This window comes from Spea bombifrons, chromosome 5, assembly GCF_027358695.1.
Source record: "Spea bombifrons isolate aSpeBom1 chromosome 5, aSpeBom1.2.pri, whole genome shotgun sequence".
Lineage (NCBI taxonomy): Eukaryota > Metazoa > Chordata > Amphibia > Anura > Pelobatidae > Spea > Spea bombifrons.
Window position 1 is genome coordinate 104,203,812 of NC_071091.1, and position 15,217 is coordinate 104,219,028.

The window sequence follows — 15,217 nt, forward strand, 5'->3', positions numbered from 1 at the left end:
TTGTTACCATTCTTGTACGAATACACTATACAAATACAAACGGGGGTCTTTTCTTTAAGATCGTTATTAAGTGTCCTGACATGAACCATATTGACCCCCTTAAATTTAATCTGTGTGCTTCAAAGGAAATCATGTTCTGTTTTTTTTTTTTTTTTTTTTTTTTTTTTGCAGAAAAGCGGAATAATGCCAATAAAATTATTTTCTTTCATTCAGGCGATTTCTCCCAAACCTCAGAGTCAGAAACACAATGAAGCTGACATGTGCCGTTCTGGCATCACACTGAAACCCACGCTGTTCCCGACAGCGCTGCCCTCGTCAGGGAAGGCTCGCAGCAAGAAAGACAGACGCGAACCTGGAGACGTCCCAGGGTGTAAAAAACCCCCCATACCCCGTGTGTCTCCAGACTTAATGCAAGGCGAGGATCGGACGCTTGTGCCCAGTTTTATTTCTCCTCTGATCAGTAGATATAGTGAGGCTTTGGGAATAAAAATGAGATATGTATTCTAATCTGTAATATTACCAAAATGAAACCCAAAACAAATCCAAATTAATTTCAGAACGACACAATTTGAGATCCTATCTTCTGTCGGGGGAGGGGGGGTACACTTCATACAATGTTCTGTATTTTATGTGATTTTTACGAATGGTTCAGCAAAATATTCATAATCTTGTAAACACGTGTTCTGACTTTCTGGATATTCACCCTTCCCGCTCCAATCTTCCTGGATTTAACACCAATCAAAAAATAATTTTAGCGAGAGTGAGAAACTGGCTAACCAATCAACGCGAACCATTCTTTTTCTTTTCTTTTTTCGTTTTTCTTTCTTTTCTTTTTATGCGATGTCTGTAAGAAGATTAATTATCTTGTAAAACAAATTTTCTTTTTGTGGGCTGAAATCCTAGAATTAATTTAACTAGTTTTTAAAGATAATTAATACATTTTAAACGTTATGCCTTTTTAGTTCAACAGCTTATTCTTAATTCTAGTGCTCCACTTTTTCCCCTTAACCTGTTAGACACATTCGTATTAGAGTTGAGCGACCAGCTAGGATTAAGTGGTGTTGGTAGTAACATTAATACTCCAATGCTGGTAAGTAGGTCCCTATCTAAAAACATTTGAACCATTTCAATCAATTATAATAATAATAATGTATAACGGGGACTTTTCAAGCAATAATAATGAATGATCAATGTATAATGGGGTCGCTTGGTTCTTCCAGGCTCATTAGGCCTACTATATTATTTCCAAACAGCCCCGTTGCCATAGTATCACCGACCTAATGAAGATCCGTCTGAATGTAATTGGCTGGTTTTACTAGAAAACGTCAACTTCAGTCCGAGTGCCAAATCCTGCCAGATTTATTTAACTTTAACCACACTTAATTTAGTTACCTTGGAATGGTAATTATAATTTAGGCCGGGGGGGGTCAATGTGATTTTTACTACACCGGGTTCTGAATTACACAACCAGTTCTGCGTTTATTTACGCATTAAAAGGTATTTTGTCTCCTCGTACTCGATCCCTTGCGTTCTATAAGGGTTTAACGTTTTAGCCAATCGCGTGCTGCGTTTTTTTTTTTTAATCATTGAAAGATCTTCTTTTATAGGTACGGCGCCCCTCGATAATCCCTCTAGATCTGTTGGGCGTAATCATCGACGAAGAAGATCCCAACGTCTCGAGATCCCTTGTTCTTCGCTGAGTGATGGGAAAGGAATGCAAATCTATCCGGAGCAAGACGTAACAGTAGCCAAGGGTAGGTAAATGAGCTTCCTGTCTGGCACATGGAGGAGTCTCCGCTTAACCCAAATACTTCCAGATGTGAGCTCGATGCAATTGGATTTTGTGCAGTGACCACATTAATATTCTATCGACTAGTTTCACCTTATAAACCCAAACCCTAGTGGCTAGCTGCATCGCGCATTAACAGTTCAAAAGTTTAGGGTCGCTTGGGAATTCGTTTTTTGAAAGAAAGGCACGTTTTGTCCATTAAAATAACATGATATGGATCCGAAATCCAGCACACACGGGGTTAATGCTATAAATGACTATTGTAGCTGGAAACTGCTGATTTTGAATGGAATCTCTTCATAGGCGTACAGAGGCCCTTTATCACTCCCATCACTCCTGTGTTCCAATGGCCCTTTATCACTCCCATCACTCCTGTGTTCCAATGGCCCTTTATCACTCCCATCACTCCTGTGTTTCCAATGGCACGTTGTGTTCGCTGATCCAAGTTTAAGTTTAAAAGGCTAACTGATGGTTAGAAAACCATTTTGCAATTATGTTACAGCTAGAAGTTAGCCCCCCCACCCCACCCTGAACAAGAATCCTGCTAATGTTATGACTGAACACCATCGACCCGACACCCACGGCCTGTATTCAATCTCCTTAGAAGCTCAAAACAATCATGTTTACATGATTATTCACGATAATATTAATCTCTGTATTTTAACTATTTAAGGGGAAAACAAGCATACTTAAAGGTTTGTTTATAGACAGAATTTTGTTTTAAATTTTAGAGATAAAAACTGTTGCACCCAATGAGTATACTTAGAAGTGTGTAAATATCTGGTTATTTTGTTGATTTTAGTTAAGCAGGGACTGACCTTTTGATTCCGAGGAAACCCTGGTTAGTTGACCTAACGTTGCCACATAAACAGATAAATGTCTTCTGTGTCTGGTCTCCTGAACGTGACGTTGTAATGTTTCTCCCGTTTTGTTTAGTACCCGCTGTTGCCTATACGTCTCCAGAGAAGCATGAACCTCTTGACCTAAGTCACGGCGCGGAACGGACAGTACCTTTAATCCCAGAACCCTCTGTCCCCGTCGACTGTCCCAGTAAAGAGAAGGAAAACATACAAACGATAACCTATTCTTCCAAAGCCATAGCTGACGGCAGAACGGCTTCAACGTCTGCAGGTAAAAAAACACAAGCTGTGGTTTTGCTTTGGTACCCAGTTTGACCCTTGTCTCAGGTCTCACAAATTAAATGTAGTTACTTAATGCTTCCGTAGCAAGGCGAGTGCTGTAAGTGGTCGTTTTGGCTTCTTCCAGACAGTAACATTCATTGCGTGAGGGTTGCATCCATTAGGCTGCTGGTTAGCTCGCTGTGGGACTGGCTGCGACTCCTTGGATAAGAAGGTAGCAAGGAGATCTGTCTCCTTCTCATCCTTGAGGCTGTTAAATATTCCAGGATATGATGTCATCCTCGGGGTATGATGACATCCTCAGTCACTTCTATAGTACAAGGGACACCCGCTTTCCTTCCATTAGGCCGCTACAACCCATGTGCTTCTGGCATTGGAGCAGTTTCTTCCCCTGTGATTCCTGTTAGTTTTCAACCATTACGGACTTTATGGTTCCGTCAATTATGGCAAATCGCCCAGATCCTGAAGCAGCAAAACAGCCCCAGACCATCCCGCGAGCAGCGCCGCCGTGTGTGACTGTTGGTATGATGTTCTTATTGTGGAATGCTGTGTTGGTTTTATGCCAGATGAGACGGGACCCGTGTCTTCCATAAGGTTCTGACTCATCAGTTCCTAGAATATTATCCCAAAAGTGGTATTTGTTTTGCGGCTCTCCCATGGATGCCATTTTTGCGCAGTCTCTCATCTTAACAGTGACCTGAAGCGAGGCGAGTGAGGCTTTTAAAGTTCCTTACATGTTGGTCTGGGATTCTTTTGTGACCTCCTGGATGAGTCGTCTATTCGCTCTGGGAGGAATTTTGGTTCCCCCTCGGAAGGGTCTCCACGTCTTCTCTATTTGTAGATAACTGCGGCTCGCTGGCGCCCCAGAGCCGTAGAAATGTCTCTGTAACCCTTTCCAGACTGATAGATATTAATGAGTTTGTTTCTCGTCTGTTCTTGAATTTCTTTAGATCGCGGCATCATGCGCTGCTTTTTGAGACATTTTGGCCTGTTTCTCTCTGTGAGACGCGTTCTATTTAACTGATGTTTAGATTCAGCAGGGCCTGGGTGCGTCTACTGAAATTTACCCTGATGATCAATTACATTTGGTTAATTTGTTGACTTATAAACTAAGGGGGCAATATTTTTTTCCACATAGGGGCCAGGTAGGGTTGGATAGTGTTTTTTTGGGGGGGGTTCTCTCTACGTTTAAAAACTTAATTTTGTGTTTTTGTTGTCCTGTTTTTTAAAATGAGTTGAAATATTTAAATATGGCAAGTGTGCAAAAATAGAAGAAATCAGTAAGGGGCAAATACTTTTTCAACAGCACCATATGACATTTTGTGAGAAATATTACATATGTATTCTTTACAACAATAGAGAAATAACAAAAGGAGGTGAAAGTATGGTGCGAGTTCCTCTTTAGGGCCTTATAAACGTGTCCTGCTGTAACACGTCTCGCTGCCGATTGTTGTGATCCCTTAGCTGAATTTATTTTGATGTACATTTAAATATAGTATTTCATGTTGCCCCCTCCCTCATTTAATATATTAAATTATTTTCCTGTGTATTTATTATTATTAATCCCCCCCCCCCTATGCAGAGAAAGAAAGTAATGTCCTTACCTGCCGGTTGCTAGGGTATTCATGGAATTATGAGACACGCAGCTCCCAGAAATCTTATTGGCTGCTTGGAAACAAATAGCTTAGCAACAAAGTGATCGGTGGCCAGATGGTTAACCTGTTATGTGCCTGACAAGTTTACTTTGCTCTTCCAAGACCCACAGTTCCAGTGGTATTGTAAATGTGCCCATTCTTCCCCTGTAGTGATGTCACTGCTGCCCCCCCCCACGTTTCATGTGCCAAGAGCGCTTTTAAAGGGTCAACCATATGAAAGCATATGACGAAAGTCACAAAATTGTTTAGAGCTGTGTTTGTACAGCGCTGCAATCGTTTATTCTTAAACATATCAGATGCAGGGCCTTCATGGAGTAATATGGGAGGTCTACTAAATAATGACCAGTTTCCCCCATGTAGGTTTATTCAGTGTACAGGCTGGCTACGTGATGATGTCGGTAATAAGGCCTTTATTTTTTGGTGGGGCAGTTTGTGTGATTTGGGCCAGCTCTGCTAAGCTTTTGATCTTTGCCATCAGATTGAAGTCGGAGCACCCGAGGCTCCAAAGGGACGTTCGAAAGGCATTTCTGACTTAATACACGAAGTCCTTGTGGAAAGGGCTGTGCGGCGATTTCTTGGCGCTGGGGTTCCACTGAACCTCTTTCAGAGCCACGTCGGCCCGCTATCTGTTATTGTGAAAACCCCCATGAAGCCTGGCTAGCCCTATCCTCACGCTTTATCTTGTTGGATCAAACTAGGGAGTGATGGAAGTTGTAGTTTCGCAGCAGATGTATTCCGTGTAATGCAAAGATTTCCAAACAAATGGTTATCGAAGGGAAACATAATGTCCTTTTATGATTTGTCGGTGACCGTTTAAAATCATAGCTCTTATTCCAACTGAGCTTCATAGCAAATGGTGAGGAGGGGCGATGACTGCGGTCGGCTGTTGCCTGGATATGCCGGAGCGGAGGAGGAATACAAGCGATCGCTGCGGTGTTCTTATACCAGGCAAAGTGAAATCCATTAGGAGCATGGGGAATATGTGGGGGGTACCTCGGGCTTCATAGACCCTGACAATCCAGGCAGCCTTTTGAGTAGCAAGTATCCCCATGGAGTATTTCTGGAGATCACCCGCCCCAGATCACAGGACATTGCTTCTTCAGGTACAAATCTGTGTGCTTCTCCAGGGCCGAGTTAAACCATTAGAAACAAGAAATGATGTCATTCCTAATGTAAATCGTTTTTTTTTTTTTTATCTGTTATGTGGACACTTATGATGAAACAGTATTTTTTATTTTTTTTTTTCTGGGTCATATCTGATTTTTTTTTAGATGGTTTTTTTTTGCAGATTAGTGTTTGAGGGTGTGTGCTGCTTCTTTTTTTTTTTTTTTTTTTTTTTTTTTTAATACTGTGGGTTACATGCGAATCAACGGTTTTGGATGTGGCAAAAACAAAAATCATACAGTATTGATTACTTTTTTTTTGTTTACATACAAACTAACAATTGATTTAACATTGGTTGTATTGAAATAAAAAAAAATACAAAAAAAATTAAAAAAGAACTAGTTATCTTAACACGATTTCCTGTAATGTGTTAATGGGTTCTCTGCCTTCTCGTTACAGCTCCATTGACCCATGCCTTACCCGTGGACATGGCGCTGCCAAACAGCCAGAAGATGGCTAAGGGGAGTAAAAAGAAGAAATCTTCTGTTTCTTTAAGTTCAGAAGGGACAGAGACGTTGCCTCCTGTATTAGGAATAGACAGACTCTCTGATAATGTGCAGGAAAAAATAATACAGAAAGTCAATGAGAAGGACAAGCATTCAGAAGTTGGTAAACTACCTTGCTTTTTTTTCCTTTCTCTGCTGTTTGTGACTCCCGACCAGCAGCTGCCGATGGCAGTGTGTTTCTCGCCCAGTCCTAGCAATCTGTATGCTTTCCCAGCTTCTCACATTGGCGCTCGCTTGGCCCAGCTTCCGTTCACTGTTTTGTTGTGCATGCTCTTCATTACGCGCAGGCAGGGTGCTACCTCACATAACAGCCCAGCTTCCGGGGGTGGCAGATAAGTGGAACAACCTCCCCGCGGAAGTGGCAAAGCCTACAGTGAGGGCATCTAAACACGCGACTAATGATTGATTGAGCTTTGAGCAGGAGAAGCGGGCCGAATGGGTATTATCTGCTGGCAAATTCCATGTTTCTGTGCTGTACCACCCCAACAGGGGCCATGCTGGCTGCACTGGGTGTACTACCCCTCGAAATAAAACTGCTTAGAAGTTTGGGTTTTGAGTAAAGTATAAAGTCTAGCATGCCCTTCAGTGTTGTGCTCAACGGAATGATAAAGCCATGTGGGGGAGGGACAAAAAAATCCTGACTACAGGACTAAGATCCAGATCCCTGCAGCGCCGCAGGGGACCTGGATCCTCCTCTCTGGCAGCCAGTGAACGTTTGCAGGATGTGTACAGACGACCTCCGCTGCTGCCGGCACGTGACCTTCCGGTGGTCAGTCTTAGAAGCCCGGTGGAAGTACCGGCCAGCAGCAGCGGAGGTTGTCTGTGTGCATCGCGTAGACCTCCACCGGCTGCCCCCACTAGATACCAAGGAATCTGAAGCACAGGGGACACAAGTCTAGAGAAGCACTGGTAAGTCTGGGGGAGGTGGTAAGAGTGGCATATGGGGGATATAAGGGATTTCTGGAGGCAGAGTGGCATATAGGGGGTTAAAAGGCATATCAGAGAGGCAGAGTGGCACATCGGGGGGGGAAGGCAGGGTGGTGTATAGGGGGGTATAAGGCATATCTGGGGGGCAGATGTGCATAAATGGGGGCAAGATGGCAAATAAAAGGAAATAAAAACCAAAAAATTTTTTTGTCAATAATAGTTTTTATTAAATATAAAAAAAATTTTACATGTGAATTCATATTTACTAATAAAACTATTTTCCTATTTTCCATAAGAGTATTCTTATGTACAGGCTTTTTCTTTTTTTTCCCCTAAATTAATGTTCACATTTTGGGGGGTCGTCTTATAATCGAGCACATGCGGTATTATTAAAAGTAGCTGGTGTAGTGTATGGGAGCCATGATATCTCTGTGATAAAAGATTTATTGTTTCTTTTTTCTTTTTCTTTATAATTAACAGGAGTTGTAAAACCAGAAAAGAAAATAAAGGAAGAGAAAACATCATCTTTGGGTATGGAAAGGAATTCCTGAGAAGTGGAGTTCACTTTGTGTTGGTTTTTTTGGTGGGGGGGGTTGGGGGGTTTTAGACAAGTGTCTTTGGGAAGCGCAAGTGTATTCATCCCCCCTAATACCTGATTGCTGTACTAGAATTAACCACAAGGCAACGTGGGATACATTCTAAGGTACCTGCTAAAGCAGGGCACTCGAGGAACACTGCCTATATTGTAGAGTAAACCATATTGCAATGTCTTTATCTGGCGCTAAGACTTTATTAAATAACAATAGCTACTTTTATGTTTTACTGGGAGCAAAAATGAAATCGTCAGATTTATTCCTAGGCAAGAAGAAAGAACGGGATAAAGATCGAAAAGAGAAAGACCACTCCAAAGCCAAGCAAAAAAAGAAGAAGAAGAAAAAGAAGAAGAGCAGACAGCAAGGTAATGTGTTCATAAGTTGTTGGCTTTCTCCTACGTGTCTGGCTTGAGAATAGAGCAGAATGTTATTTGTATCGACCCTCAATTTTCTTGGTTCATATAGCACCATCATATTCGTCAGTGCTGTGCAATGGGTAACTGGGACACAACAATTTGGACTAACAAACAAAATAAAGAGGGCCCAATGTGGCCCATTTCCTTAGATGAGCTAAACAGTTCCATTTCTAAGTGCTGCGTATCAAGATACAAATACATAATGAGCTCCGTGCAATAACAGACCAAAGTAATACCTTCTCAAGTCTTTCACGGCTTCCTAAATCTCCTCATTCACTTAATCAGACTCTATCAGTAAATTTTGTACCCACCGATAGAACGTTAAAAATACCTACAAAGTTGCAAGAGTATACAAAATGCTTTAAAAATATAAAATCATAAATAAAAACTTATCAAAAGTGTGCATATATATATAATGTGTGTATAGCAGACAACCCAGGGGATCTCATTAGATGCGCTCTGGCAGAAATTTGCACACATGTTCATAGCCTTAAAGGGACTCTCTGGCCATCACATGATCTTTAACACACATGATAGCTGTGTGTAACCGGATAACATGAACATTTCCAGGGACCAAACGCATAGAGGGGTTCTGCGGAAGCGCTCCATATGCATTTGTCCTTTTCCGAACCCCTTAGCTAAATGCCTTGCAGGAGATGTGCCTGGTCGAGTACTTCTACCTGCATCCAATACTCCCCTCCGGTCATCTTGGTAGCATGGATTAAATGCTAAGGGGTTAATCCACCAGAATAAATAATGCACGGGTGATCTTTGTTTTTTGTTTTTTTACATTTTTGATTAACTTTTGCAAATATCCTTTCTTTATGTGGCTTGTAGACTATTCAGATTACGAAGACAGCTCATTGGACTTTCCGGATCATGGGACCTCTCCGTCAACGCGGTCGTCCTCTGGCGCTTTATCTTTGCGGAATCCGCTAACCGTAAAAAATAGCACGTTCCAATTCCCCTGCGCCATCCTGTCTATCGATTTGACTGGAGAAAGTAAGTGTGATTCTACGTCTTTTTTCTACACTAAGAATATACCAACCAGTTTATTCACTAAAGCAGTGGGAGCTTCCTTGGCTTTATTAAGCATTACCCAATTCAAGAAATCTCCCAATATTTACTATGCGTTAAACAGGACGAGCTCAGCCCTACTTAAAGGTGTCATGGTGCCTCCTTACATAAGGCTTTAAGCTCTGGATTTGTCTAGAGCCGTCCATTTGGTTTTGAGGACAAAAGACGGCTCCTGATGTACTCAGCCTTCTAGAGCTTTACAAGTTGTGTTTAGTAAACGTGTCCCTCTATAACGTGCGTTAGTTGTGGGACGTAGGTAACCATGGCAACACAGTGGGAGCTGTATTTGCCAGTTTAAGAGCTTGAGTGATCAGAAGGGAACATGATGGGTGAGTAAAAGGCAGGTTTCTCTAACCTATTACTGTTCCTGCTTCGTCTAGATCTTTCCGACATGGAGTTTCTAGGCGACTCTTCAACCGAAAGTTTGATCCTTAGCGGCGATGAGTACCATCAGGACTTTGATTCGATTAATTTTGACGACTCTCAGGATGAGGAAGAAGCCATCAATGAAATTGTGAGATGTATTTGTGAAATGGATGAGGAGAATGGTTTCATGATTCAGGTGAGGGACGCAAGTTTGGGTTTTGAATGTTCATTCTCTCTTGTAGTAATATAAGTACTAATGTATCATATTGTTGATGTCACACAAAGTTTTATATTTGGTTTTGGTTTTTTTTTTTATTGTTGCCTGAAGAATTCTCTTCAGAATGTAGCCCAGAAACTATCTTTGTGTATCAATATATGATGCTTTAAAGGGGAATATCTGCATTTGTTTATTGGTAGTTTTCAAAAATGTTCTGGAGCTTTAGTTTTTGCCCAATAATATGATGTTTTCAGGCAGCTGCGTAGTAGCCATTTGTATGAGTTATCTGATCCCCAATCTACTAGACAAACACCCCGACTCCTTATCATACTGCCTGTGGGAAACAATAGAATGACTCAGTCTTAATCCCAGATGGACTAATGAAAGTCTATGGAGGAGTGGACTTCATTAGCATTGCTGTAAAACATCAGCTCAGTGTGGTGTTTGAGCCGGGAAAGTCACCCAAAATATCACATGACTGACAACAATAGCGGCCTCCAGGTCTGCAGATAAAGGGAGTTTATTGGAACAAAATGAGAGAAAACCAGGTTTTTGTCAATGTGTTTTCCATCTTTTCGCTTTCATGGTGTATACTGATGCTGAATTCTCTGGTGTTTCAGTGTGAAGAGTGTCTGTGCTGGCAACACAGTGCGTGTATGGGCCTTGTGGAAGACAGTATCCCCGAGCAGTATATCTGCTATGTCTGCAGCAACCCACCAGGTGAGCACAGACTGCAGAATGAAGCTGTGTTATGTGTACTTACCATGAGCAGGTATCTTAAAGGTCCTCTTAGTGCTTAAACTCTTGTCTTTCTGGAAAGAGAATGCCAGGACTTTCATTAGGGGGCTGAGGCTGATATGTTAATTGGCAGATCTGTAAAATACAATGTTAGAATTGCAAAATAAGTGAATTAAAGGGACAGCCGTCATGTTTTTTAGAAATCAATGACAAAGTGTTAAGATTTCGTACCTTGCAACACAGAAGGTGGTGCACTATGATATACCGTATTTCCCCATGTATAAGACGCACTTTAAATTTGTATTGCATAAAGTTATTGTACTGGCTTCCTGGGCATGATATGAGTGTGATTGGTGTTAGCTGCTAGCAATTGTTAGCAATTACACTCCTATCATGCTCAGGCAATCAGTACATGCTGCAACCTGGGCATGATAGGAGGGTGATCCTATCCCAGAAGCAATCTAGAGCTTCCAAGAAAGGTTCATGAACAGAACGCTCCTATCATGCCCAGAGTCTAGCATGTACTGGCTGCCTGAGCATGATAGGAGTGTGATTGCTAACAATTGCTAGCAGCTAACATCAATCACACTCATATCATGCCCAGACAGCCAGTACATGCACATCACTTTCAGCCTCCCTGTGCCCTGCCCCCCCTCCTACTTACACATCCATTCAATATCACACACACACATATTAATTTACTCATGGGGAAATACGGTATATCTATTCTTAATGAAAATGGAACACACGGCTGGCCGATATCTGGCACACTAGCTGCAAACCGGTGAGCACTATGGGTGATGTAGTCCAAACCGGATTTCAAAGTGTGTGTAAGCATCCGTTTTTACTCACACTTCCCATTGTTTAAATCAAATCCAAGAGACCTTCATTAATTCCATTTATTGTGTAATAACTCCATGCTAAGTTTGGGGAAATAGTATACAAGTAGGCATCTCGAGCCTTAGCTCTTACTCATGAATGAATGAAGAAGGACTCTTGGAATGGATTTAAACCCTGGCACGTGTGATTCTGGTCATCTGAGGTTTTCCTCAGCTTTAGTTTGTTTTCCGGCTTGGAACGGATGCCGACCGCTCACACTACAATTGGGAAGGGTTCGCCCAGCCAGTTTATTTTACTTATTACACCAGGGTCTGCTCCATTGTTGTTAATGTACTGGTTTACCTTTTACAGGTCAGAGGTGGAGCGCAAAGTACAGATATGATAAAGATTGGTTTAATAAGGGCCACTTGTGTGGTCTGTCCTTTATAAACGAAAACTACTCTTATATTAACGCCAAAAAGATTGTATCCACTCACCATCTACTAGCCGATGTGTACGGGGTGACGGAAATTCTGCACGGACTTCAGCTCAAGATCGGCATTTTAAAGTAAGCCGATATTTCCAGTTAGTAATTTATTTACTAAAGTGTGCGTTAAAAAAAATCGGACTGCTTGATAAGCTAAGAGATGCTTTAGGGGGATGCTTCTTGTTTCAGATCTCTTCAATGGCTATATAGACCTTTACTATTTCAGCTTAGCCATACTATTTATTTTGCTTACACAGCACTTGATTATAATACAATTATGACGGTCCACCAACTGATTATGGACAGACACGTTCTTTGTAAGTGAACCCCATGAGTTCCTACTTACACCTTTTTATTTATTTTTAACACTGTTTTTCTGTAATTTGAAGGAACAAAGACCACCCAGACCTTCCTCTGTGGGCGCGTTCAGGGATGCCAAAAGAAGTGGACAAGCGAGCACTGCCTTCGGGCGACTCTGTGAATCCATCCGAGAGACCATGTGTGAAAAACAAAGCTCCTGCTAATGTCCCTGGTAAGACAGAAGACACGTACATAACTAGTGAGCACAGTTACCAGAAACCCCAGGCCTACGAAAGTGGATGCAGGTTGTTAAACAACGCCGCTGTCTCAGACGACGACGATGGCATGTGCGTCGACACTGGGAAACATGAACTCCAGACGGTCAGTAGGAAAAGCGCATTGGATCCAGCAAGCATGGTTCGGAGGAACGAGCAGGTGAGCCGAATTACTGTATGGCCTCATTATTACTGTACAAAGCAACTGGTTAGTGGACGGAGTAGACTTCATCCCTTCAAACCTTCATTTCCAGTGTCATACTTCATTTTTATATAAAGTATATGAATACGGACTAATGATTTCTGTTCTTGTACAGTAAAGTACATGGCAGGCACTCAGCTATACCTTAAATATATTGAAGGAGCATCTCAAATGTCTAGAATATAGACAATGTTCAAGTACGTTTTTTGCGTTGGAAAACGTAAGACGGCTATCATCGTGTTTCTGTGATACTTCTAATCTGTTAGACAAAGATTTCTTAACGAACTGGACTCCTCAGAGATTTCCAGGATGCCTACAAGTGACATATATTTTCACTTTTTATAAGAAAAGCTTAAGTGATTGGTGGCTTACGATAGAACTTTAAATGATTTTCTGTCCGTAAATTCTCCTTGTATTATGCCTAACACTGCCCTTGTACTTTTTTTCATTATATATCTTGTCTTTTGTCTTAGAATCCAGTGGAAGAGAATCCAATCCACGAGAAAATCGGGACCGAAGAGCAGATGGAGCCTCATCTACAATGGCAGCTAAATCTCCTGACCCATGTAGAGAATGTCCAAAACGAAGTGACCAGCAGGATGGACCTCATCGAAAAGGAAGTCGATGGTATGGCAACATTATCCAATCATGTACCTGTTGTTGGGTTCCGAAAACTCTTGACGCCAGCGGAAGCTGTTTCAGTGGTCTTACTTTGCAATTTTATTATTATTTGTTATTTATATAGCGCCAACAATGTATGCGGTGCTTAATACAATACATATATTCAAGGGGTCTGACAAGACGGGAATTGACAGACTAAGACAAACCGATACATTAGGTGGAGAGCGCAAGACTGCAATGTGCCAATATCAATTTTGTTACCTCCTACCAAAATACTGCAGGTTCAGGACACAAGAAAGTAACTCAAATTTTTTTTTTTGTCTTATTATTTTTTACCCTTATTTGAAGGAAAATTTAAACATTTGTAACAGTGTAATTAAAGCTACGATGTGCACTGGTGAGATCAGAAGAGACCAAAAAGTCAAACGAATGCATTCTTTCTGTAGTATCGCTCCAGTAGTCACAAGAGCCTAGAATTTGACAAGGGTAACGTGTAAATCTATATTTAAGGTTTTACCGACTTATTCTATTTTGCCACACAGACCTAAGGGACCTATACGCTTGATGATTAATTATTGGCTTCCTTAGTCCCACGTTATTGTAAATCTGTTCATTTTATTGAAATATTATATATATATTTTTTTCTTCTAATATTTTTTTTTATTATTTGTCTCTTCCCAAGTCCTAGAGAGCTGGCTGGATTTCACAGGAGAACTGGAGCCCCCAGACCCCCTTGCGCGATTGCCCCAGCTTAAGAGACGGATCAAACAGCTTTTAGTGGACATGGGCAAAGTGCAGCAAATAGCTACCCTGTGCTCCGTATGACAAAAAAGAAGATTGGCGGCAATATTTTGTTACTTAGGATACAAAGAAAAGAACATATGTACAGGTTTTATGTGTATATATATATATATATAATATATATATTATTAGCATTGATCCTTTGAAAGGATTATTAATAAATCCTTCAAACCATTGAAGAGAATATGAGGCCTCTGTTACTTGGTGAAGCCAGGTTTAGTAGATCGTGACCTTTTAGCCGGTAGAAGTACACACGCTCCGGACAGAGGACAGCCGCGATTCCTGAAGCAACTCCTTAAACGCATCTACTGACACTGATACTCTCTCCAGAACACACCAGCTTCCCTTTGTAACAAACCATATGCTAATAAAACCATATTAAAGCGACACCGCAGAGAAACCCTGTTAATGTTTCTAGAATTCTTTTGCAACCAATAAAAAGAAGTAAGTTTTTTAAAACAGAAAGAGGTGACATTAATTATATTCGGATTACCAGCTTTTTAAAAAAAGTCGGGCAACACAAGGTATTTTTTTTTCTTTTCTTTTTTTTTTTCATTCAATTGATGCAACAAAAAAAAAAGTGTTCTCCGTATACCTGAAGTCGGCGTATTCCTGAGTATTTTACCTGCAAACACCAAAAAATGCATATTGTCTCTACTGCACAAAAGGACACGAACTTAAAGAAATATATAAATATTGTAGACTCGATGCAGCTGAAATAAAACTGCTTTATGGAGCATTTATATTTTAATATGGAGGCATGTGGTATAGAAAATGAATGTGCCAAATGGACTACTGTAGGCAACCGAAATATCCCCTGCTACGGTGCTTTCAGCGCACCCAAAATACTGGCTGATCTTTAAAAATATATATATATATTTTTTGTTTTTATAGCCACTTTGCAGTGTTTAAATAGACGTGTATATATGTGTTTGTTAATTTGCCCGCAGTAATTCAGCACGGGATCCTCACTTTTCATGTGCGCGTGTAGCAACCTCAGCAGGTATGAGGAAGACGGACATTCTAACCGTGCAACCACTAACCTTTTAGCCATGAAAATAGAGTTTTGATTGTTTATTGGTATTTTTTTTGTACTTTTTCTTGTAATTTCCCTATTGGTATATA

The 15,217-nt window shown here is 41.0% G+C and overlaps 1 protein-coding gene across 2 annotated transcripts in view; it reads left to right on the forward strand.

The window, feature by feature from the left end:
- PHF20L1 (PHD finger protein 20 like 1) overlaps positions 1-14,958 on the forward strand; it is a 34,141-nt gene extending 19,183 nt beyond the window's left edge. Inside the window, exons 9-21 of one of the 2 annotated variants that reach the window (XM_053466209.1) lie at positions 214-415; positions 1,608-1,754; positions 2,726-2,920; positions 6,147-6,356; positions 7,661-7,711; positions 8,040-8,138; positions 9,027-9,191; positions 9,647-9,828; positions 10,470-10,569; positions 11,779-11,974; positions 12,283-12,628; positions 13,144-13,297; positions 13,974-14,958. In XM_053466209.1, coding sequence (XP_053322184.1) covers positions 214-415; positions 1,608-1,754; positions 2,726-2,920; positions 6,147-6,356; positions 7,661-7,711; positions 8,040-8,138; positions 9,027-9,191; positions 9,647-9,828; positions 10,470-10,569; positions 11,779-11,974; positions 12,283-12,628; positions 13,144-13,297; positions 13,974-14,116 — 2,190 coding nt within the window. In that variant the 3' untranslated portion in view covers positions 14,117-14,958. Of the gene's footprint in view, positions 1-213; positions 416-1,607; positions 1,755-2,725; positions 2,921-6,146; positions 6,357-7,660; positions 7,712-8,039; positions 8,139-9,026; positions 9,192-9,646; positions 9,829-10,469; positions 10,570-11,778; positions 11,975-12,282; positions 12,629-13,143; positions 13,298-13,973 lie in introns of those variants that run through there. The other variant, XM_053466210.1, reaches the window with a different exon arrangement.
- The last annotated feature ends 259 nt before the right edge of the window (positions 14,959-15,217 follow it).